The sequence below is a fragment of the Liolophura sinensis genome, unplaced genomic scaffold, assembly GCF_032854445.1.
Source record: "Liolophura sinensis isolate JHLJ2023 unplaced genomic scaffold, CUHK_Ljap_v2 scaffold_114, whole genome shotgun sequence".
Lineage (NCBI taxonomy): Eukaryota > Metazoa > Mollusca > Polyplacophora > Chitonida > Chitonidae > Liolophura > Liolophura sinensis.
Genome location: NW_027018053.1, coordinates 67,105 through 92,371, shown reverse-complemented (window position 1 = coordinate 92,371; position 25,267 = coordinate 67,105). Strand labels below are relative to the sequence as shown.

The 25,267-nt window shown below is 38.5% G+C and overlaps 1 protein-coding gene across 1 annotated transcript; it reads right to left on the bottom strand.

Annotated features, from left to right (window-relative positions):
- Positions 1-958: 958 nt before the first annotated feature.
- On the bottom strand, positions 959-24,385 carry LOC135481476 (uncharacterized). The gene is made up of 5 exons (XM_064761288.1): positions 24,373-24,385; positions 7,338-7,463; positions 6,418-6,594; positions 3,806-3,896; positions 959-1,884 (listed from the first exon to the last, which is right to left on the bottom strand). The coding sequence occupies exons 1-5, from the start codon at positions 24,383-24,385 to the stop codon at positions 1,068-1,070; spliced, it is 1,224 nt and encodes a 407-aa protein (XP_064617358.1). The 3' UTR covers positions 959-1,067.
- Between the last annotated feature and the right edge of the window lie 882 nt (positions 24,386-25,267).

The following is a 25,267-nucleotide window of genomic DNA, read 5'->3' as shown; positions in this document are numbered from 1 at the left end:
TTACTTAGAAGTAAAAATGATTTGTGACGTAGAATTAAATCGTCTATGTTAGTACACGCTTTTGTTTATGTGACTATAGGCGAGATATATATATATACACCATATATGCGTTGATTTCTGGGATATAGCTAACAATATCGAAATTACTATTAGTCCTCTCTATTGTCATGCAAACGACGATAGAGGAAGACCTAGCTGTTTTTATCAATGTACAAATCCAGATAACATGTATTAGCTGGGATATTAACACGAGATCTTAATGCGCTAGGATAAAAACAATTCAACAGAAGAAATCAAGAAGAGGAGAACCTGACAAGCCCACGGTGAAGCGTGCTCTGTAGAAAACTGCCATAGACAATATCCTCATCGGATCTTTACAACAGTCTGTCGTAGATTTTAGTAAAATGAGAATGCTCCTAGCATAAACACATTTTTACTATTGGAAGTTTCTATGAAAGTATAAGAGTGAATCTGGAACTAAACACAAAATACAACATGAACAAAAACAGTTTCACTTTTCTTTACACCCTCGGCAGTTTAAGTTCGTCACACTCGCCCCCTTTCTCGTCCAAATTTCCTCTCGGGAGCGACACCTGGTGGCGGATGGTAACTTCTCAGTGAAGCGTCAGTGTTGTGTATAGCTGTGGAATCCATGTTTTGCTGGAAGGCCTGGGGATTTTCGCTTCCGGTTATCCCTGGCTGAACACTATTTTCACTCTCAGCGGCGGGTTTTAGATCACAAAGAAAATGGTATTTGTTTTACTGTGTTGAGGAAATCTCTTTTGACTGAAATACTTCAGAATTTTTTGCTCCCTATGATCTTGGGCTGAATACTGCTTTCATTCTGTTTGGTGGTTTTCAGATCACACATAATATGGTACACGTTCTGTTCTGTTGAATGCACATTGTGCAGAAAGATTTTGGGGCTTTGGTATCCGGGCTGAATTCTGCGTTCATTCTCATTGGTGGTTTCCAGACCACACAGAATATGGTACTCGTTCTGTTCTGTTGAATCTACATTGTACAGAAAGACTTTGGGGCTTTAGCTTCCTGGCTGAATTCTGTTTTCACTCATTAGTGGTTTTCAGATCAAACAGAGCTTGGTACTGGTTCTGTTCGGGCTGAATTTTGCTTTCATTGGTGTTTTTTACATCATACAGAACTTGGTACTCGTTCTGTTTTGCTGAATCCACATTCTTCTGAAATACTTTGGGACTTTGGCTTCCTGGCTGAATTCTGCTTTGACTCTTATTAGTGGTTTTCAGATCAAACAGAGCTTGGTACTGGTTCTGTTCCGGCTGAATTTTGCTTTTATTGGTGTTTTTCACATCATACAGAACTTGGTACTCGTTCTGTTTTGCTGAATCCACATTCTTCTGAAATACTTTGGGACTTTGGCTTCCTGGCTGAATTCTGCTTTGACTCTCATTAGTGGTTTTCAGATCAAACAGAGCTTGGTACTGGTTCTGTTCCGGCTGAATTTTGCTTTTATTGGTGTTTTTCACATCATACAGAACTTGGTACTCGTTCTGTTTTGCTGAATCCACATTCTGGTAAAAGGCTTTGGTATTTTCGTACATTTCGGGCTGAATACTGCTTTCTTTTCCGTGGGTGGTTTTCAGATCACACAGAATATTACACTCCTGTGGTGAGGTGTATTCCATGGCGGCGGCAACATCCACACCTTTGTTTCCGGAATTTCTGTCCAAATCCACTTCTTCGTATGTGCCGGTCTGCGCGATAGCTGTTGAGCAAGCTGCATTGTCTTGGCCCCTGGAATCCGACACAGAAACATTACTGTAAGCAGCGTTCGCTGTTATTTGTTCCACAGAAGGCCGCATGGAGGTGTTACCAGTGCCATCGCCACTCTTTCTTTTACGTTTCCTGTTACAGAAAAATGAAGTTCATGTTGAACTTTCTAAACAGGTACACGGATATTACAAATGAACCGCAGTCCGTTTCAGAAAAGAGAAATGAATGCAATATATTCAGAAAGGAATTCATCTGCCCACGCAATGAATTTTACATCTTAAAGGTAGGAATAACTGTTCTCCCCAAATTCGTACAAATAAATAATTCTTCTGCTTAGTTTAAAAAATATTTCGTCTAGTTTATTTTCTAACATGCGCCTTTCCGTTAGTCGACCTCACCCAAAGTGATCTCAAAATGCGTGGTATGGTTTTAGAGGGGAGACAAACTGCTCTATAAGTGGTCCTGATGATATGAGAGTCTGCCTTTTGAGAGAAAAGTGGGGGTCAGCTGACTCAAAAGTCTGGGTTATACACCTGAGCTAATTCAACTCAGAGTTATATGACCAGATAAAAGGCTTGAGTTTTCCGACTTATCAAGTGAGTCAGCAATAGAAACAGATGAGCTTAATGACTCAGCTGATTGGGCCATGTGACTAAGTTTACTCAGTTGAATTAGCTATAATTTTATATAATTTTTAAAATATCAGTTGACCCTAACCTTCCTTTTAGCTTTGATCGGTTGTTCTGTCTGTCTATCTGTGGTATAATCGGTCAATGTGTGGCACTGCCGATCAGTCTGTTTGTTGGTCTGTCTGGTTAATGGTTTGTTCTTTGAACGATCGATGCGTCAGCTTTATTGGTGGGTTTGTTAGTCGGTCTGTCGGTCATTCGGTAGAACGGTTGGTCAGCATGTCGTAAGGACGTGTCTATTGGTTTGATCTGTTGGTCGGTTGGTCAATATGTTAGCTGGTTGGTCAACACCTTGGTAGGTTGGATAATATATTGATAGGCAGGTCAATACTTATTATTACATTGGATTTTACGCTGTACTTAAGAATAATTCACTTAGCATTATGCTGAGTTTAGCATTATGCTGTGAGGAAACCCGGTACGATCCGTGGGAAACCCACGACCATCCCAAGAATGCTGCAAGACCTTCTCATGTACTGCCGGAGAGGAAGCCAGCATGCGCTTTGTCAATATGTTGGTCGGTTGGAAAATATCCTGGTCGGTGGAAAATATGCTGGTCGGTTGGTCAATATGTTGGTCGGTTTGACAGTATGTTGGACGGTTAGTTAACATGTTGGTCGGTTGGACAGCATGTTGGTCGGTTGGTCACTATACTGGTCGGTTGGTCAACATGTTGGTCGGTTAGTCAATATCTTGGTCGGTTGGTTAATATTCTGAACGGTTGCTCAACATGCTGGTCGCTTGGTCAACATCTTGGTCGGTTGGTCAGTTGGTCTACATATTGGTCGGTTGGACAATATGTTGGTCGGTTGACAATATGTTGATGGGTTAGTTAACATGTTGGTCGGTTGGACAGCATGTTGGTCGGTTGGTCACTATACTGGTCGGTTGGTCAACATGTTGGTCGGTTAGTCAATATGTTGGTCGGTTGGACAGCATGTTGTTCGGTTGGTCATTATGCTGGTTGGTTGGTCAACATGTTGGTCGGGTGGACAGTATGTTGGTTGGTTAGACAATATGTTGGTGGGTTGGAAAATATGTTGATCGGTTGGTCAATATGTTGGTCCGTTGGACAGCATGTTGTTCGGTTGGTCAATATAGTTTTTGGTTGGTCGGGTTGACAGTTTATTAGTTGGTTGGACAATATGTTGGTCGGTTGGAAAATATGTTGGCCGGTTGGTCAACATGTTGGTCGGGTGATTAATATCTTGGTGGGCTGGTCAATATGTTGGTCGGTAAGTAAAATACATGTATTTGTCATCCTATCTTTTATTTGCTTATATTTGCAGACATATGCTACCTACATATGTGTGGGGGGAGGGGGATTTCACACGAGATACATATCCCTGTGAGTCTATACTTACCGAACAACAACAACCAAAACGATGACAGCCAGCACAATCGTCCCTCCTAACCCAACAACCAAGCCTGCAGTGAGTGCCGCGGAATTTGTGCCTGAAGAGGATTTATAAAAAATGAACGGTTTCAAGTATGACGCTGAGCGTAATCGCCTTAACAAAGTGTCAATTGTCAAGATGCCATGGAGGCTCCTACGTGTAAACAAAGAGACTTGTGCTTTGAGCTTCTTATTTCAAATTAAAGTAATGCCCAATTTTCACATAATATGAAAATCTTAAGGTAGGAGACTTGTGATACGGACTTACATCAGTTTTACATTTTAACGGGTATAAAATTCTTGGCCTATTCAAGCTAAGGTCACACCAAAGAATCCTTATTAACCACTTATTTTCTCGCTTGGTCTCGTGTGTCGTGATGTTATGTGATGTTGCCAATGCAAATCTGTCAAGTGTGGCACTTTTTGCTTTAGGAGGAGAACATGCCTTAGAAGTAAGGTTTTTCATTGTATGTTTTTATTAACTCCTACTGTCTGTTTCTGGTCCTCCGCTGTACAACTTCTGAAGCAATAAATGAGTGGTTATTTCTGTCGCTATTTCTGGATGAGAACTCCTAATTGTGTACAGTCGACAGCTTGTATTGCACGCCTGCACCATTGAGGTCTGTCTTGTGCAGAGCAAATATTCTTTGGCCTAGTTTTTGGATTGGTGCTCAAAGTCTGGTCTCTGCACCAAGGTAAGCAAAGTGGATTTATCAAGGAACAAAATCCTTTATCTGACATCATTGTTCACAATATGACCAGAAAAGGCCACTCAAGTATCCAGTGTTTTAAAGGAAATTTACTGTGTTTAACTGTTTTTAGTAAATGTACTGAATAGCAAGCAGCAAACTATATAATACCATTGATTTGGCATTATGTAAAGTGAGAATTATTTAATAAGCAATCTTTAGTAAATTCACTTTTGAAAACTAGTGAATAGTTTTTTATACTGTAAAATATAAAGTATTAAATTGAGAATATGCTAATTATCTGTGGCCGATTCCACAAACACAATTCTGACTTTAGTAAAAATTTAAAACTTGCCACAGTGCTTAGTCTTTGGTAATGGAACTTGAATTTTTGACACATTTCCGCCTCGTGGGTTTTCATTTCCACCTCTCACTCGAACAATATTTATGCCATTCAACCTTTACTAAGCAATATCCTCTATTGATTATTTATATAACAGTGAAATACCAGGACATCCCTCGCTGTCTGTGACGGCTTACAGCTGAAACGATTGCTAGTTCAAATTCACGAAATCACGATATTGTCAACAACAAATAAATAGAACATTTTACAGTGCAAGATGATTACCATAAATTTTTTCTCATGACTGGTTATCATTTCCCCATCTCACTCGAAAAATATTATGCTATTTATCCTTCACTGTACCATGTCCTCTATCCACATCAGGCTGTGGAAGTATAGCTCACTAAATTACATTGAAATGAATCAAATAAATCAATTTACCGCCTTCCTCCTATTGTCAAATTTATCGTGTTTTCTGTACTGTTCGGGTCAAAACCTTTAATAAATGTTCTCAACAGTCAAATTCGATCATGAATAGTAGTTTTTTCCAAGCTAGATGCACATGGTCGTGGCTTTCCCTCGGGCATTGTCCAGTTTCCTCCCAAAATAATGATGATTATCATATTCTTGAATACGGCGCACAAAAAAAAAACACCAATCAAGTAAATAAACAATAAAGACATGAATAGTAATTAATATTTCTTTCAGGATTTAAGCCCAAGAACTCTACCTGGGTCATTATCCTCTTGTTTTTGTACGCAGTTCTCACCTGTGACTCCGTTATTCGTTGTACCGGTTGTAATCTTTACGCTTGGAGCTGAAAGAAAGACCGTCGTTTATTTACTTCCCCTTCTTTATCTTGGAATGCATGTATGTTTTAAATACGCACGCGTCGTAGCTTATTATCGCGCATTGGTGATCATTTTTTTTTGTTCTTTAAAATTTTACATCAGCCAACCAAAGCTACTTATGTGTTAGAGACAATTTTGCATGCCAAAATGTGTCGTACTAGTTTAAGGTAACACGACACGAACATGAGACGGTATGAGGGCATGAGACCGCTTCGGTCGCCTGATGGTTAGAGCTTACGTCTCAAAGTCCGGAAACCCGTAATCAAACCCGGATCGGGCATTACCAAAGACTCTGAAAATGCTTCTTGTTCCTGCCTTGCGAGGTGCTCAGCACTGAGAGGTTAGAACAAGGAAACGTGACTGGTTGGCCCGGTGTCAGTATAATGTCACTGAGTTGGGTGTCATGCCTGGTGCCTTTGGCATGATACTTCAGTGGCGGCAGCAGCCTGGAGGATTGGCCCTGCCGTTAGAAAACACAATATATGTACACACCTAAGGACTCTTACCAAAAATGTATATATGTGCGAATGTGTACAGAACTATTTCCTGGCTGTGTCTGTTAAAACTTGATACAACTCATTCAGGCATTTTTTCCTGTTTTTTTTTCAGTTATTTTACAGTTTCTTTTTTTTGTCAATTTTTAAATATATGTACATTTTCCACCGCTATTAACATAGGCCTAACTAGCTGAACTTACCAAGGCAGAACCACAGAGAAGGAGAAGTGCCCTTCAGATATGTTAATACATCATTGCTGGATGAACATTCACACTTGTTCTGCTTACATTCTGCTTTGTAACCGCATAGCTGATCCCCACATTGTGTAACTCCTGTGGCATTGTCGTCTTGTTTTTGTTCGCCGTTCTCACCTGGAGCTGCAACAAAGACCGTTGTTTGTTTACTTTCCCTTCCTGATCTTGGGATGCATGTATGTTTTAAATACGCACGCGTCGTAGGTTGTTATCGATCACTGGGAGTGATTTTTTTCTTTGTTCTTTAAAATATTACATCAGCCAACCAAAGATATTTATGTCTTAAACAAGACAATTTTGCATGCCGAGATGTGTCGTTCAAGATTTGGTTGCCACGGCAGGAACATCTGCGCGTTAGACCGCTTCGGTCGCCTGTTGGTTAGAGAGTCCGTCTGGAAGTCCGAAAACTCGTAATCAAACCCGGATCAAGCAATGTGAAAGACTTTGAAATGCTACTTGTTGCTGCCTCGCGTGGCGCTCACCACTGAGAGGCTAGAACAAGAAGGCATTACCGGTTGGCTCGGTTTTAGTATAATGTCACTGAGCTGGGTTTCATGTCTGGTGCCTTTGGCATGATACTTCAGTGTGGACAACAGTCGGTGGATTGACCCGGCCACAAGAAGATACAATATATGTACACACACCTAATGACTCTTCGTTGTCATATGTCTGAATCGTTGTTATGTACGACGTTAAACCCAAGCATATTTATGTATATATGTGCACAGACCTATTTCCTGGCTGTGTTTGTTAAAACTTGATACATCACTCTCAGACATTTTTTACTTTTTTGTTTATACCATATTAAGATTGTTATCTTTTACTTAAATAATATGTTGTGAAACGTTTTTGGCTGTTGAACTTACCAAGGCATTGCCCTGTAGATGACCGTGTGAAATTCAGTGAACACAGACACCAGTACTTGTTACCGCCTAGAGGGTTTGTACACATGGTGTTTTCAGGACAACTGCTGTCACCAGGGCTGCAACTTTCTGCAAAAGAAAGAAGCAAGAATCGGCTTCAAAGGCACAAAGAGTGATGCACTTATCCAAATTTAACTAAATATGCTTCATATGCACAAATAAGTCATTGTGTACCCTCAATCTAATATTTGTCGTCGGCGTTGTTGTATAGGTTAAAAGTTATTGTATTGATGTTCGGCTATTCAGTTATATCATAAACAATATTGATAACTTTGATTGCCTTCCTCGTTAGTTTCGCATTGTTTTGAATTATCTTTAAGTTCTTTCTCAGTGGCATTGGAAGACGGCGGGCTGTGTCCCCTCCCTTTCAAAAGTGTGTGGTGTGTGTGTGGAGGGGTGAAGCGAGTGGATGTGAGTGAGGGGTCAGCATATATTCTGGCCACCCACTTTTCGATCCAACCATTCAAAAAGAATACATCACAGTAAGTGTGGACTGCTTTCTTCTCTGCATTGAATTGGATGTTAAAAGATTTCTTAATTTGTTTAAACAGATTAACGCACTGTAATTTTTTGGGTCACATACTTTAACCTCGGGGTAAAACGTTCCGGTCGACATGTCCTCAAGGCATCTGAAATTTTGTAATTTGCAAAACTGGGCAATATAACTTCAAACGGAGTGAAAACTCACGTCTATTATTCCTCCAGAAGGCCTGTTATCCTCCAGCATCCAGTAAAACTTGCCCTATTTTGTGGCATATTTTCAGCAAAGCGATAATACGTACAAACGATGCTAATGTTTTATGAAGCCATGTCCTCATTTTTTCTATCACAAAGAACGTAAGAGTATAAATATCAAGTTTACCTAGGTTCTTATAATAATTCTAGATAGGAATTCCCTTTGAGATTTTGTGGATGCTTCTAGCTCTCCGTTCTCCATGATCTCCATCTTAAAACACAAATTTTCAATATTTTAATTTTTTAAGGCTCCGTACATCTGTTTGTAATTGCTCTAATTGGTCGAAAAGGCATTGAGGACATGTCTCTGGACATCTGAAATCTCGGAGCTTCCGGCCCTGGGAAGGCATTGGAGCCTGGCCCACAACTGACTGGGATAGTCGTTCCGCTTGTCTTTGTACGACCCCACGACCTCTCCACCTCGCTGCCTACAGGCCTGATTACTCTTGTTAATGTGAAATAAAGATTGTTCAGTTTATCCACATGCGCTATTAGATTAAATATTTTACAACTCATATTGCGCGTATCAGCATGTAAACGGGAAGTAAGTATGTACATGTAAAGTATGGAAGCGATACGAAACTAAATTCGTGCCAAAATGTGCAGTATAGGTCTCGTCATCACAACCCTGAGGATGGATATATTTTTCTTAAAACACGTTCAAACGCGCTCACGGTTATATAGTGTATAATCACACAAGGAATCGTGGCTTGGCAAATATGACCGACTTTACATTCCCTATTGTTTTTTTTACAATTAGTAATAGTGGAGTTCGGACTCTTTTGTCTCGAAAGGTAAAAAAGTCCCACTGTACCATGTGACCTTTTAAAATGTTATGCAAATATACTGAATTAAATTACTATAACGTAGCCACCTGCAGAAGAATTTTCAGAAAAAACTGTTTAGAGTAAACAGAAAGGCCTAGTGTAAAGAGTACTCTACGTACTAAAATCCAAAGTAAACTAACTTGTATAACCAATACGTTCTGGTTTGTTAAGATTCATCAAAGAATTAAATATGTATTAAAACTATGTTTCCTTGTAGCCAGACAAAGTGGTTTGATTTTCCTGTACAACACTTCTCCCTCTCTATAAGCACGCTCATTTGGCCATTCTCTTGTCTGGGTTTTTTCTACGTTTTACCATTTCAGTTCTTCTATAGATATATTTGTCAATATTTAAATATATGTACATTTTCCACTGTTATTAACATAGGCCTAAATAGCTGAACTTACCAAGGCAGAGCCAGAAGGAAGGAGAAATGCCCTTCAGATTTGATGATAAATCATTGCTTGATGAACATTCACACTTGTCCTGCTTACATTCTGCTTTGTAACCACATAGCCGATTCCCACATTGTGTCACTTCTGTACCTTCAAATACAATGCAGTAAAACGGCTTCTAACACGTGTAATTTATAGGCCAAACTGAATTAGACTGTATGCATTTTTTATTCTAAGTTCTATGATGTTAGTTAGGCTGCTGTAGTTTATTTCCTTTATCCGTTCGCCTATATTCATCTGTCTGTAAAATAAGTCATCCTCGTAACCAAAATTGCCCTTTAATGACACTTAACACAGGCTCTTCACATCGGTATGTTGGAAGCACATATTCTTGAAAAAAGAAGTTAATAAACTCTTCCTTACTGATAATGTTAAACTCCTTTAGCCATGTTTCGACACCAAAAAAGCATAACTTCGAATGACGTCATTATTAGTCAATTCTTCAAAAGCAAGCGGCATGCTGGATATTAGGCGGAGTTCAATATGATTTGACGAAGGGCGACACCACTTACCTAATCTGCTATCCACTGGAATTTAAACCTTGTTTCTGAGACTGCCATATCTGACATTATTTGCCGGATTTTTACTATAAAATAATCTTCATTTTTTTAGTATATGATCTCAAAGCAGTATGGTTATAGAGTTGCGTGTTAGAAAATTCTGTAGAAAAAACAACGAAGTAGTCTATTCGCTGAGGAAGTAGTGTAGCTGTGCTACAACATGGAGTTTGTTCTAACCACATTTTTGGTGCAGCTGTTGTAAAACAAATTTTTTGTCCGCGCCCTTTCCCCAGCATGCCACTTATTTCTGAATAAGTATGACATCACCCGGGGCAATGAGTTCTCTGTGTGGAAACCAATCTGATGGAGTTTAACATTATGCACTAGAAAAAGTAATCTAACTGCATTTCCTTTGCAATGATATAGACGTACAACATATCAGTCTGTAGAGCTTGTGTTGTTTATGTGTCACTGAAGAAAAGGAACCTTAGTAGGGTGTATGACTGCTTTTACAGACAGATGAAATATAGGCGACTGGCCTAAAAGAAATAGATTATAGCGCTGTCTAACAATGATCCAGTAGCCTCTGACCAATGCGATCGCTGTGGGGCTCAAGTCAACCTCATGTTGGTTTCCTCTCAGGTCGTACTCGAGAACGTCTGCCAGAAACATGCGGATGGTCGTGGATTTTCACTGGATCTGCCGGTTTCTTCCAACTATAATGATTGCCACTGTCGTATTAGTGAAATATTTGTGAGTGTAGCGTAAAACACCAATCAGATAAATAAATAAATCTAAAATGTAGTGATTTATTGATTAACTTATTGATTTATTGATGTCTGGAAATCAATAATATCAAGAGTTATAATTGTTCATTAATCCACGTTCAAGCCATGTAAATTAGGACCAGGAAACCAGACAGATTCAGAGCGAAACCATTGCACCTCGCCAGGTACCAGGTAAACCTTCTGAGTTGCAATATTTGTCTTGATTTAAGTATTTAATGATATCAAATATGTTCTCTTTAGCGTGTGAGCTTTTTGGTGGAAGTTATAATTTTACAAAATTTAGCTGACAACAAATCTAACTACTGGTATCTTATCTAACTAACAACTGATGAATAAACAAACTGCTTCTCATGATATTAATCATGGTATGTTCCATATGGATGAAAGATCATGTAAAAATATTTAACTTACCAACACAATAAAACAGATTAAAAGGAAAACCCATTCCGTTGCATTAATGTCCCCGTCGTCGGGCTGGCATACATACCCGTCCCTGGTTTCGGGTGATGTGATAATGTACATTTATCATACATTAATACACATACACTGAAACTTAATCTCACAGAAAAAACAAGGCATCCAGAGAACACTGGTACCTTGTCTGACTGAGCAGTTGGTAAAACTGCATGATGTTCAAGTCAGGTGATACGTTCAAATACTGATCACTAAACCATTATAAAGTAGAACGACATTGACCTAAACATGTCAGCTATTATTATCAGATATTCACAGATATTATTCGTGTGAATAATAGAATTTTGAGTACAACATCACGATAAGGAAATGTATTTTCAGCTTGCCCATTTAGCTGTATGCATGAAAACATTATAACGCTTGTACCTGAAATGGGGGTAACCATGACAACAAAAACAACAATCAGATTGTCATTATTATTAAGCATGTGGATGTTTAGATGATATAAAAGATATACACAAAGTTTCAGGGACATTGGTACAATGCTTTAGCAGGAGTAGCAGGGACAAACTCATTGTTCATGAAATTCATCGTTGTACTCAGGCTCGGAATTGGAGTAAAATAATCACCCCAATGTAGCTGCATGGACAAAACATGAAGAGCACCATTACGTAATGTCCCAAATGGGCGTAATTATGAACATAATTACCGGATTTCCATTAAACTTCAGCAAGAACAAGTTCAGATGATAAGCAAGATGTATGGTAAATTTGTTGAAAAATCAGCGCAGTAGTTTGGGAAGAGATTCATGGTAAAAACTGTGTATACCGACAGACACACAGAAGGCGACACAGGGTGATTCCAATACAGACAAAGGTATCGTTTATTCCACTTGCTCGAGGTGGGCGAAAGCTTTCCCATGCCGGCTACTTGTATCGTGTAAACCGTCATCATTCAACTTAAGAAAGGTGGCGATGTACAAAAACTGAGTGTTCGTCTGGCTTGGCTACTGAGAATGAGATATTAGTCTTCCCTACATTCACCAGTGTGAAATCAGCCCTATGCCAGCAACGAAATAGAATCCTTCCATCTTTTCCGGAAACCCTTGATGAAGAAGACCTCCATGGAACCTGGACAGAATTAAAAGCAAGGAATTTTCTTATTTTGGACAATTCCACCAGGCTATATAAGACGGGAGAGAACAGAGAACAGAGAACGGAGAAAGGAGAATTATTGAGAGCTTGGATGCTTTTGCTGTGTATTACTTTAGTAGGCCATTTGTGCTGAATTTTGGTGTCTCTATAGCCTCTGGCTTTGTTATATCCTATCTCCACCGAGCACTTGTTCAGTCTGAACTTGTATGTTTAATTTGTGCTCTTGTATACACAGTGCCTATTAGTACACGGACCCTGTCTGTGGAATTTTGTGTATATTTCGTCGTACACTCAGTTATACTGTGGATTTTCCCTCTTTTGAATTTGCCTCTGAGCATTTATGCTGTGTGGTATATATATTGTGGGAATATATGCGTCCGTTTGGACTTGACACCGTAGGTACTTTAGTATTTGTATAGATACTGCTTTCCTTTCTCGTTAAACTTAAGTACTTTAGTATTTGTATAAGTCTTATTATCTGTTCTTGTTAAGGTAATAAATTTGTTGTAAAATAAAATCTGCTGGTTTTGGTTACTTTTTTGTGCGGCTAAACTGTCCTGTATTTTGAACAAGCCATCTCTTTATAATACAGACAGTTTGGGTCGTAACAAATTGGGGGCTTGTCCGGGAAGTGAATTTGAATTGGAATTGAAAGGATTTTGTGTAAGTTGTGTCATTTTCTAGTCTTTGACTTTGTAGTAAACTTTGCCAGCAGATTTTATTCATCATGTCGGATTTTAAGCCCGACGAGTTTATGGAAGCACCCAGATCAGGATATTTTTGATCTGTTAAATAAGAATGATTTGTATGCTTGAAGCAAGTACCTGAATCTTAATATCAAAAGATCCCTACGTAAGAAAGATATGCAGTTTAGCATTTGCTAAGCGTTTGGTAGAATTACAGGAGTTTGATGAAAGTACATTAGATGTGTACAGGCCTGAGGGCGATGATTCCACTGCAATAAGACTGAAGGAGTTAGAACTGAAAGAAAAAGAAAATGAAAAAGAAAGATTGTTTAAGGAAAGTGAAAATGAAAAAAGAAAGACTGTTTAAAGAAAAGGAAAATGGAAAGATTGTTTAAAGAAAAGGAAGAAGAAAGGTTGTTTAGGGAAAGGGAAAATGAAAGAGTGTTCGAATTGGAGAAATTGAGACTTCAGAGCGAAATTGAAGCAAGGAAACTAGAAGGAGATAGGTCTGGCTTTAAGTTTTTCTGATATGCCTCCAAAATTTGACTTCGCTGGAAACATAAGATTGGTGCCACAATTTCGTGAAACTTATGTAGATAAATATTTTCTACAGTTTGAGAAGATTGCTCAAAATTTAGAGTGGCCTAAAAAGTTTTGGACTACCTTTTACAGAGGGTGTTAACTGGCAAAGCTATGGATATATACACAGAGTAATCAACCAGAACAGGCTGCAGATTATGATCTTGTGAAAGATGTTATCTTAAAAAGATATGAGCTTGTGCCAGAGGCCTATCGGCAGAAATTTAGAAATTTTGAGAAAAGAGATCAGACTTACATTGAACTTGCTAGGCAGAAGGAACAATTGTTTGAGCGGTGGTGTTATGCTAAAAGCGTAGATAATGATTATGAAAAGATGAAACAGATCATTCTGATTGAAGACTTTAAAAGTTGTATTAATGATTGATGTCAGAACTTTCACTGAGGACAAAGAGGCTGATACTTTAGAAGCAGCAACCACTTTGGCCGATACATACACGGTTACACATAAGGTCTCATTTCAGAAAAAGCCGTCTACATTTAGAAAGCCTCAACCCTTTTCCAGCGGTTCATTTGACTCAAATTCAGGCCCACCGAAACAGGCTCAAAATTTTTGACAAATCAGGTGATCAAAGAAGACCTGTTAATTCGAACACTACTCAACGAAGGTCTGACCATACATTTACTGATAGACAGTTTAGCAGGGTTACATGTAATTTTTGTAGGAAGCCAGGCCATGTCATATCAAATTGTTATGCTTTAAAGAGAAGGCAAGAACAGGAGGGGTGGCTCCAAGCCTACTGGTTTGTGTGTTACTGCTAAAAAGTCTGATATAGTGAACATGTTGATGCATTTGATTATGTTAAGACTCCACAGTAGATTGTACACAGAAGTCACAGGATAATGTTATGAAGGTTTTTGAGCCATTTGTTTGTGACGGTAAAGTCTCACTTAAAGTGACATGTCTTGTGATACAAAGATCAGGGTATTAAGAGATACTGGAGCTTCTCAGTCTTTATTGTTACAAGATGTTTTGCCATTTTCTGATGAGTCATATTCTGGATCAAATGTATTAATTAGAGGTGTAAGCTCTGCTGAATTTGAATCTGTGCCTCTTCACAAAGCTTACTTGTCATCAGATATTATTTCGGGTCCTGTCACTGTCGGCATTAGGCCTACTTTGCCTTTTAAAGGAATTCATCTACTAATTGGCAATGATTTTGCTGGTGACAAAGTAATGGTTAATCCTATTGTGACTGATAAACCTTGTTTAAATCAAACTGTTGATCCTGTTGAGAAAGAAATTCCAGATTTGTATCACTCTTTTGCTGTAACGAGGTCTATGTCAAACAAACTTTCTGATAACGGCAAAAACACAGTAACGGACTTACAAGATACATTTCTTACACAAATGTTTACTCAAGGCGACTGCATTGATAATGATGAATCAGACCATTGTATACCCAGTGACATATCACGTGTTTCTAAACATCAGCCTGTAACTAACTGAACAGCATAAAGACCCAGAAATTTCATGTTGAGCTTTAATCTGTTTTATTGTGTTGGTAAGTTAAATACTCTTACATGATCTTTCATCCATATTGAACATACCATGATTAATATCATGAGAAGCAGTTTGTTTATTCATCAGTTGTTAGTTAGATAAGATACCAGTAGTTAGATTTGTTGTCAGCTAAATTTTGTAAAATTATAACTTCCACCAAAAAGCTAACACGCTAAAGAGAGCTGTCGATGATTGTGTTATTTCATCTGAACCTGTGTGTTATTATGTCAAATCTGATATACTTATGCGTAAATGGAGACCACCTGATGTATCTGTTGATGATGACTGGGCTGTTAAACATCAGATTGTTGTACCTAAGGCATATCAAACTGAAATTTTACGTATGGCACATGAAATGCCATTAGCTGGTCACATGGGTGTTAACAAGACCTACTACAGGATACTGAACCACTTCTTTTGGCCAGGATTAAAGAGAGATGTAACCCAGTTTTGTAAATCATGTCATACATGCCAGGTAGTGGGTAAGCCTAATCAGACTATTCCTAAGGCACCATTAGAGCCTGTACCAGCTTTTCAAGAGCCATTCAGCAAAATATTGATTGATTGTGTAGGCCCTCTACCTAAGACGAAGTCTGGGAATCAGTATGTGTTAACTATTATGTGTACAGCAACCAGATTTCCCGAAGCTGTTCCTTTAAGGAATATAAACACCAAGTCTGTTGTCAAAGCTTTAACAAAGTTTTTTTACTCTGTTTGGTTTACCCAAATCCATACAGTCTGATCAAGGTTCAAACTTTATGTCTGGTATTTTTCAGCAAGTTATGTACCAGTTAGGCATTAAACAATACAAGTCGTCTGCCTACCACCCAGAAAGTCAAGGTGCAATTGAAAGATTTCACCAAACATTAAAAAACATGATTAAGACTCATTGTTATGATACAGAGAAAGACTGGGATGAAGGTATTCCATTTCTTATGTTTGCTGTTCGAGAGTCAGTACAAGAATCATTGGGTTTCAGTCCATTTGATTGAGTATTTGGACATACTGTTAGAGGACCTTTGTTAATTTACAAGGAACAGTTTCTCAATGATGACACAAGTAATGTAAATCTTTTGGATTATGTATCTGATTTTCGTGCTAAGCTTGTCAGAGCATGTGAATTGGCTAAAGCCAATCTTGAATGTACTCAGAAGAATATGAAACGTAGATATGATGAGAAATCTGTTGTTCGGCCATTTCAAATTGGTCAGAAAGTTTTAGTATTGTTACCTGTACCTGGTAAATGCTTTGATGTCAGATATTTTGGTCGATATGTTGTTGACAAAAAGCTGAGTGAGCTTAACTATGTTGTTAAAACACCCGATCGGCGCAAATCAAGTCAGTTATGCCATATCAACATGCTGAAACCCTATGTAAACAGAAGTGACACTGACAACACTGCTGTACCTTCTGTTAATGTTGTTGCTGCTGACATTGACCAGAGTTGCTGCAATACAGATGATATTGGCGAACAATTGGTTGATTCTAAGCTCAATTGTTCAAAGCTTCAGAATTCAGATGTCTTAAAACAATTTGATCCTAAACTGCAACATCTGGAACCCATTCAGCAACAGCAACTGTCTGAACTTGTTTTTGAGTTTTCACATTTATTTCCGGATGTACCATCAAGAACTGATGTCATTTTTCACGATGTTGCTGTAGGTGCTGTTTTGCTTCAGGAGGACAATCTTGGTGTTGATCATCCAGTTTGTTTCTTTTCTCGTAAACTTAACAAGTTTCAGAGAAATTATTCAACTGTTGAAAAAGAATGTTTGTCTGTTATTTTAGCTCTGCAACATTTTGGAGTTTATGTTACAGCTTCGAGACAACCTGTGATTGTAAATACTGATCACAATCCACTTGTGTTTGTGCAGAAAGTTAAGGGAAAGAATCAGAGATTGTTACGGTGGAGTTTATTGTTGCAGGAATACAATCTTGAAATCAAACATGTAAAGGGAAAAGATAATGTTATTGCAGATTGCTTGTCTCGTGTATAAGTTGTGTATAAATGTTTAATTACATGTGGTTTTACAATGTTGTATATATAATTGTTTAACTAAATAGTTTAACATATATTGTAAGTAAAAAAAAGTTAGGAAAACTTTTTTTTTCTTGAAGGGTGGGTGTGTTTTGTGCGCGACTGCCGTCAGTTTCTAAATATAGCTTGCCACTGTTTACATATGCTAAGTTCAGGGAGTGCTGTCTCCCTCTACCTTAGAATATTCCAGAATGCGCTCAGTTCGGTTCCTGTTTGTTTATATCAAGTGTTCAGGAATTTTCTTATTCTGGACAATTCCACCAGGCTATATAAGACGGGAGAGAATAGATAAGGGAGAAAGGAGAATTATTGAGAGCTTGGATGCTTTTGCTGTGTATTACTTTAGTAGGCCATTTGTGCTGAATTTTGGTGTCTCTATAGCCTCTGGCTTTGTTATATCCTATCTCCACCGAGCATTTGTTCAGTCTGAACTTGTATGTTTAATTTGTGCTCTTGTATACACAGTGCCTATTAGTACACGGACCCTGTCTGTGGAATTTTGTGTATATTTCGTCGTACACTCAGTTATACTGTAGACTTTCCCTCTTGTGAATTTGCCTCTGAGCATTTATGCCTGTGTGGTATATATATTGTGGAATATATGCGTCCGTTTGGACTTGACACCGTAAGTACTTTAGTATTTGTATAGATACTGCTACCCTTTCTTGTTAAACTTAAGTACTTTAGTATTTGTATAAGTCTTATTATCTGTTCTTGTTAAGCTAATAAATTGTTGTAAAATAAAATCTGCTGGTTTTGGTTACTTTTTTGTGCGGCTAAACCGTCCTGTATTTCGAACAAGCCATCTCTTTATAATACAGACAGTTTGGGTCGTAACACTGAAAGATGTATACATCCAGCACGTGTATGTCTTCAATCCGCCTTTCATCCAACTTGACCTTGAGACAGCCGTGCACACAGCTATAGAAGCTTTCCCAGGCGTAACAATTAAGGGCGGTTTTTTCCCCCATTATACCCAATGCATCTGGAGGCGAGTACAACACTTAGGTTTGGCCAGTCTGTACCAGACGGATGACGACCTGCACCAATTTGTAAGACGAGCGGCAGTTTTACGATTAGTGTCCAGAGACCTAGTTAAAGATGTGTGTCTTCGAGCTCTGGTAGATTCTGCAAACACTGCCCCAGCTCCACTCTTTCCAGACTATGTCAATAAAACTTGGATAGTGGATCAAGAGACATGGGACCACTATGACACAAAAGGACCAGGCACTACAAACCATTTGGAGGTCTGGCATTGAAGGCTAAATCCCTTGGTGAAGAAAGGCCATCCGAACATTTTTGAGTTCACCGCCATTATCAAGACCGAACAAGCCGTAAATAAGGTGAATATTTTGCAGCTTGAAGGTGGGGCGGCCCCTCCACTTAAGATACACAAACATAGAAAACTGGATGCCAGACTGACAGACCTTAAAATGAAATTTGAGAGTTACTTTTAAGAGTAGAGGAAACAAAATTACTTGAGGTAAACCACCGACAGTTGGCCAGCGACTAACAAACTTTCCAACGTTTGGCATTCAGATATACACATATTTCAACGACCGCCCACCGGCCCAGATAGAACAGTTGGTAGAGTTTTCGCTTAGAGGAGGCGGTAGATCCTGAGGCCTTAAAAGAGGAAGTTGTAACTTCCTCGCTTGACGTTTAGCATGGAGACTGGTTGACCCAAATCAGTATAATGGCTTGTGTGGGGCGCCTTACCTGCCTTCGGTAAGGCGTCTCAGTGAAGCAGCACTAAATAAAAGAGCGGTGGAAATCCGTCCTGCAACAAGGAGGCACATTACATGCACTCTAAGGATTCTTTCATTGTCATATGACTAAACAATTGTTAAGTACGACGTTAAACCCCAACCACGCACTCACTGAATCACTCAGTTACTCACTCACTAAACAACAGCCCCAAAAAACCGGGGGGAAATCCATGAAATCGGGAGAAGTTTCAAATTCCCAGCCCACAGGATTGAAGCGCAGTCTTCCTTAGTGATAATAGTACACCTGGACGCAGATAGCAGCCTCTTCACACATTAGTTAATATAGTTTTACATTTGAGGGCTTGGAGTGCATGATGTAATGTGCCTCCTTGTTGCAGGACGGATTTCCACTGTTCTTTTATCTTGTGCTCCTTCACCAAGACAGCTTACCGAAGACACGTAAGCCCGCCTCCCGAACCATTATACTGACACAAATCAACCAGTTCTTGCGGTATCCCCTTCATGCTGAACACCAAGCAAGGAAGTTACAACTTCCTCTTTTAATATCTCAGGTGTGAACCGACCCAGGATTGAGCCTGAATCTACCATCTGCTGAGGCGTACGCTCTATTGAGGGTTTGGATATATCCTACGTGTACATGTATATATATTCGCTAGTCTGATCCCCATGTCCTAATAAATCACTGTACTCAAGATTATTTATTGATGTGACTGGTGTATAACTATATCTCACTTACACGACGACGGCGGCACACGATTAGTTCTGCGATGTAAAAACACTATGGACGTACAGTACGTGCGAATGTCTGACTGCAATCTGCGGATAGTCGTGGGTTTCTGCCGGTCTTTACCTTCTCACCATAATCCTGGCCACCCTTGTAAAAGTGAAATATTCTTTGAGTACGGTGTAAAACACAAGTGAAATAAATAAATAAATAAATAAATAAATAAATAAGGATACACACAAACTCAAGATGAGTAGTAGGGGGGGGGGGGAGGGGATAGTGCAAATTGAATTTTTCCATACGCTTACATGGACTAACAGAAAGAATGATTGAACCAGTAAATCAATTTACTAAAATATGTGATTAACCACATCTATTCTGTGGGAAAAGAACTTACCTTGACTAATGGCAGTTTTGGCAAGTATACATGCACACGTCAAAGCGAGTAACTCGCCCAAAGTTACATGGACCGTCATCTTCACACCCTTACACCGTTCTGCGTGTTGCGTACAGTCAAAATGTACGTTGGCGTATACAAACAGGTACTATTCTACCAACAAAATCAGGTCGGGAGTTTGTCCTCCTGGTCTAAATTTAAATGTGTTGTGTATGCGTACTGCCAAGCGTATAAAGGCCTATTTAGAACTTCAGCCAAATGTTCGCGCTGAAAAAGAGTAAATCGTTAAACAAGAACACCTTTGAATACTTGCACAGTCATATGCTGTTGAGCACATCGCATTTTCAATTATACTTTGGAGCTTTTGGATGAGGTTTTATAAAATATTTACTCTTTTTTTGTCGTTATTTTATTTGATCATGGATTTTGGGGATTTTTCTTTTTAAAAAATTCTCGGTTTAGCCCCTTTTAATTGTGACCGTCGATATAAATGCCAGACAAGATTGAGCTAGGTCTAAAATATGAACCTATAGCCACAAAACCATATAGAGAAAGTGGTATTTAGATGAGATATAAAGTCATTATGTTTTTTTACTTGATCGATTTTTTATGCTGTACTCAAGAACATTTTGCTTATACAACGGTAGCCAGCTTTGTGGTGGTAGGGAAGAAAACCCTCGTCCATCCGGAGATTGCTGAAAGACACGAGAGAACTTCCCACGTATGATTGGAGAGAAAGCCAGCATGAGCCGATCTTGAACTCGCAGCCACCCACATCGGTAAAAGTCTCCGAAGTCACTCCCCTGTCCTGTTCAAACAATACATAAATATACATTCATTTAGACTTTTGAAAATTAAAAAAAATTAAATAAAAGCATTTTTATGCATTGTTTTTAGGTGTCTATGTGATGAACCTTACGTCATACTTTAGACCACATTGCTTATAGTCAAAATGTACAGATGTATATAAATCTATATAGTATTCTACCAACAAAATCAGGTCGAGAATATGTCTTCCTGCTCTAAATTTAAATGTGCTGTGTATGCGTGCGGCCAAGCGCATGGGACTTCAACAAAATGTTCCCGCCGAAAGAGAGTAATCCATTACATAATAAAGAATACATTGGAATATTTGCACACGTATATGCTATTGAGCAAATCACATTTTCAAATATACTTCACAGCTTTTGACTGAAGTTTTATTAATTATTTACTCTTCTTTGTAGTTACGTTCACATAGTACGTGTCCAATACGTTAGGTTACCATAGTAATTCGTGCATTTATTTGTATGTGTGTCTCCTGCCGTAATTGATGCAGGTTGCAACACCCCGTGACGTCACTTCAGGCATTGCTATTGTGGAATTTTGGGTAACGATCTGATATATTACTAAAGACTACATGCCCATGTCGATAAATGGAGCAAAAAATTTATTTCATCGTGGGTTTGGGGATATTTCCTCCCAAATCCCCGGTTTAGCCGCTTTAATTGTGACTGTTGATGGGCAGATCGTTGACAAGAGATAAATATCAGACAAGATTGAACAGGGTCTAAAATATGAGCCTATACCCACAAAAAGAGAAAATGCTTTTTAGATGAGATATAAAGACATTATTTTTTACGAATTTCCCACGTACCACCGGAGAGGAAGCCAGCATGAGCTGGACTTGAGCTCGCATCAACACGGATTGGTGAAAGTCTCGGAGGTCACTTTGCTGCGCCAGTCCCGTGTCCATGTTAGTACAGTCCAGTTATTATCTAAGACAACGCTGTGATTGATCCTGTGGCCATTCTAGTTTTCCTTAATTAATAAAACTGAGTACCAAATTGTGCGTTAAATATTCTTAAATGTGGCGTTAAACAAGAATGGGAGTGTTTCGCCTTAGAACTCTTTTATCGCTAAGGTTAAAAAAGTTCGACTGTACCATGTGACTTGTCAAAAATGCTAAAGAAAAGACCTGTAAGAATAGAAGTAGGCATCACTAAATAGACCACTTCAAACTATGCACAAATATACTTTCATTTACTTCTTTTTTGAGATTTTTTGTGAAAAGACTTCAAGGCGTTCAAACATTTGAATTCCAAGTGGGCTTTATGAACCATACTATGAGAGTTAAGGTAATCATTGAATGCGGAAATAACTTTTTTACCCGTGAGTAAAAGATTACTGAAAGATTGTTTCCAAAACCCCTACCTTCTGGTGAACATCAGGAAGAAAGATGATGTGACATCAGAGTTTCTGGATACCGTCAGTATGGCTCCAAAAGCTCACCATAATTTTATTTGAATACCTATCAACATTCTTGAGTAAGTCTATATAATTAATTGAAAGCATTTTAACGCATAGTTTATAGGTGTCTTTACTTCATAGTTTAGCTTTCCTTTGCTTTAAGCAACTGTTATTGATCACATTTACTGCAACATGGACGTCTGACAAAGGTTTCACAAAAAAGTTATTTAGAATAGATAAAAGATGGAGAAGATTGAAGAGCTTAGCGTTTGTAAACTTGGGAGGTTCCTGAGAAAAGAGATGTGTATCTCTGGAACACGATGAGATAAGTGAACGGGAAATAATGTCAGTAAAGGTTGTGTAAGACTTTTCCCAATTCACATGGCACAGTCGCACTGTTTTTACGTCAGTATCCAAATGGTTAGAGCGTCCAACTCGAAGTCAGGGGACCCCAGCATCAAACCCGGGACAGATCATACCAAAGACTTTGAAATGGTACTTGTTCCTACCTTGCTTGGCGTTCAGTCTTCAGAGGTTAGAACAAGAAAATATGACTGGTTGCCCCGGTGTCGGTATCATGTGAATAGGTAAGGTGTCATGTCTGGTGTCTTCAGCATGATTATTCAGTGGCGGCAGCACATTAACGGCACGGACTCACGAGAAGATACAATATATGTACACAAACATAATGACTCCTCGTCGTCATATGATTGAAATAATTGTTAAATGAAAATTTTTATCCAGATTTGCTAAACAAGAGAGTGTTTAGTATTGGCGAGGTAATCACTATTGAGTTCGCAAAATGTGAAGTAGAATCTACTGTATTCCAACTTCGAACTCATAAGTAAATTGATATACAGTATTGACCCATGGATAAGGCAACTGTCACGTGTTAATAACCAAATCAAAGCTATATGAAGTAATGACTGTTTTTAGTATATGTACTGAATTTCAAGCAGTGAACGATATATTACTATTGAACTGGCATTATTTGAAGTGAGAATTATTTAATAAGCAATCTTTTGTAAATTCACTTTTACAAAATAGTGAATGGTACTTTCTACTATAAAATATACAATACTGAATTGAGAATCTGTTAAGTATCAGGGACTAATTCCTCAGACAAAATTCTGACTTATGTCAAAATTTAAAACCTTGCCACAGTGCTTAGTATTTGGTAAATGGAGCTTGATTTTTTGACACATTTGTATTAAGATAACATAGGTGAGGTGGTGAAAGTTTTCATCAACAAGACCCAAAAATAAACTCTAAAATCGTATTTTAAGTTTTGATTTAAGCTAAATGTCAATATTAGCTTTGTGGAATCGTTCCCAGTTCTTGCTTTAACATCAAATAATTTATTAAACGGTTGAATTAACAACAATTATGAAATATGAAATAATCAAATTGATTATGTATGTAACAGTGAAATACCAGGACTTCCTCCACTGATAAAAGTGATATTTCTCTCAGAAAACAAATCACAAGGTCACACAAGGTCACACAAGACGTCATGTACGACGACACGCTATATACACAAGTCTGTGACGACCTACAGCTGAAAACATTGCTAGAACTTGTTCAAATTCAAGAAATTACGATATTGTCAACATATACATAATAAATAGAATATTTCACAGGGAAGGATGGATATCATAAGTATTTTCTCATGAGAGGTTATCATTTCCCCATTTCACTCGAAATATTATTATGCTATTTATCCTTCATCGTAAAACATCCTCTATCCACATCAGTCTGTGACAGTACAGCTGAATAAATTACATTGAAATGAATCTGACTTTGAACAGGAAGAAAACAAACTATAGAGCGATCTAACAGGAAGAATTATTGTCCTGGGTACAGGTAAGAACATTGGTAGGTTTATTGCAAAAATATTGCTGGAATATTGCCAAGGTGTAAGAAATAATGATATGTATAAGAACTGCGTGATATTATTGTAGCTATAGCATTCGTAATTCACTTTGAGTCTTTGTATGGGTTCGTTGGGCGTGTACAGATTACGTGTGGAACTGTGCCAAATATTCAGTTCATAACCTAGTTTATTCTCCCGGGTAACGTAGAGCAATGTTTGAAATAATCGCCAGGCCTGATGTGACATAATACTTCTTTTATAGTGCTTGACACCTTGCATGTTCTGTGTAGTAGCCTAAATCTTGTTTAGGCTTCAATCTCTCCTTACCTGTAGCGGCCATTTTAGTTGTTTACAGTGAACGAGCACAAGTAAAGATTTGTTGTCAGTTCAACTCATTTTATTTATTTATTTATTTGATTGGTGTTTTATGCCCTACTCAAGAATATTTCACCTATACGACGACGGCCAGCATATGGTGGGAGGAAACCGGGAAGAGCTCGGAGTCAACTCATTTTAAGATTACTTGATGTTTTAGTGTTACGAAAGCAGCAACAGTGATCGCAGATAACTATGACGCCTGTCTACATTGATGAAAATACTTTAATACTACAACAAATATAACTCTCTACAACTCTACAACAAAAACAACACCTAACATATTTCCACAATTGCACCATACCGTGGTGACCCAGACACTATGAATAACAGAGTGCTTAGCTGAAGAGCTAAAGCCCTAGTTTCAGAAAGTTCCGTAAGTGATGCTCTGGAGATCCTCTTTCCGGGCACGAAAGTCCTCTGGATAATGGATCAGATATGGTGGCAGAGGTGGGATTGTGGAAGTAAATCCAGATAATGGGGAAATGGGGAAATGATAACTTTTCATGAGAAAATACTTATGATATTCATCCTTCCCTATGAAATATTCTATTTATTATGTATATGTTGACAATATCGTAATTTCTTGAATTTCTTGAATGGGTCAGATGGCCTACACAGTCAATTAGGAGAATCCTGGTACATACACCGATCTCAAGGTGAACAGCTTTTAGTGTACACTCCACGTAATTGACGGAAAGACCAATGCGGTATCCTGTGCACACAAGTTCAAAGTACCTTTGGTGAACAAACCGATGGTCAGCTTCTCCTCATGGTCACTATCTGGGTGGCCTCTCTAACTCTGCCCAGTGTCAGTATGCTGGGTCACGGCAAGGTCAAGCCTAAG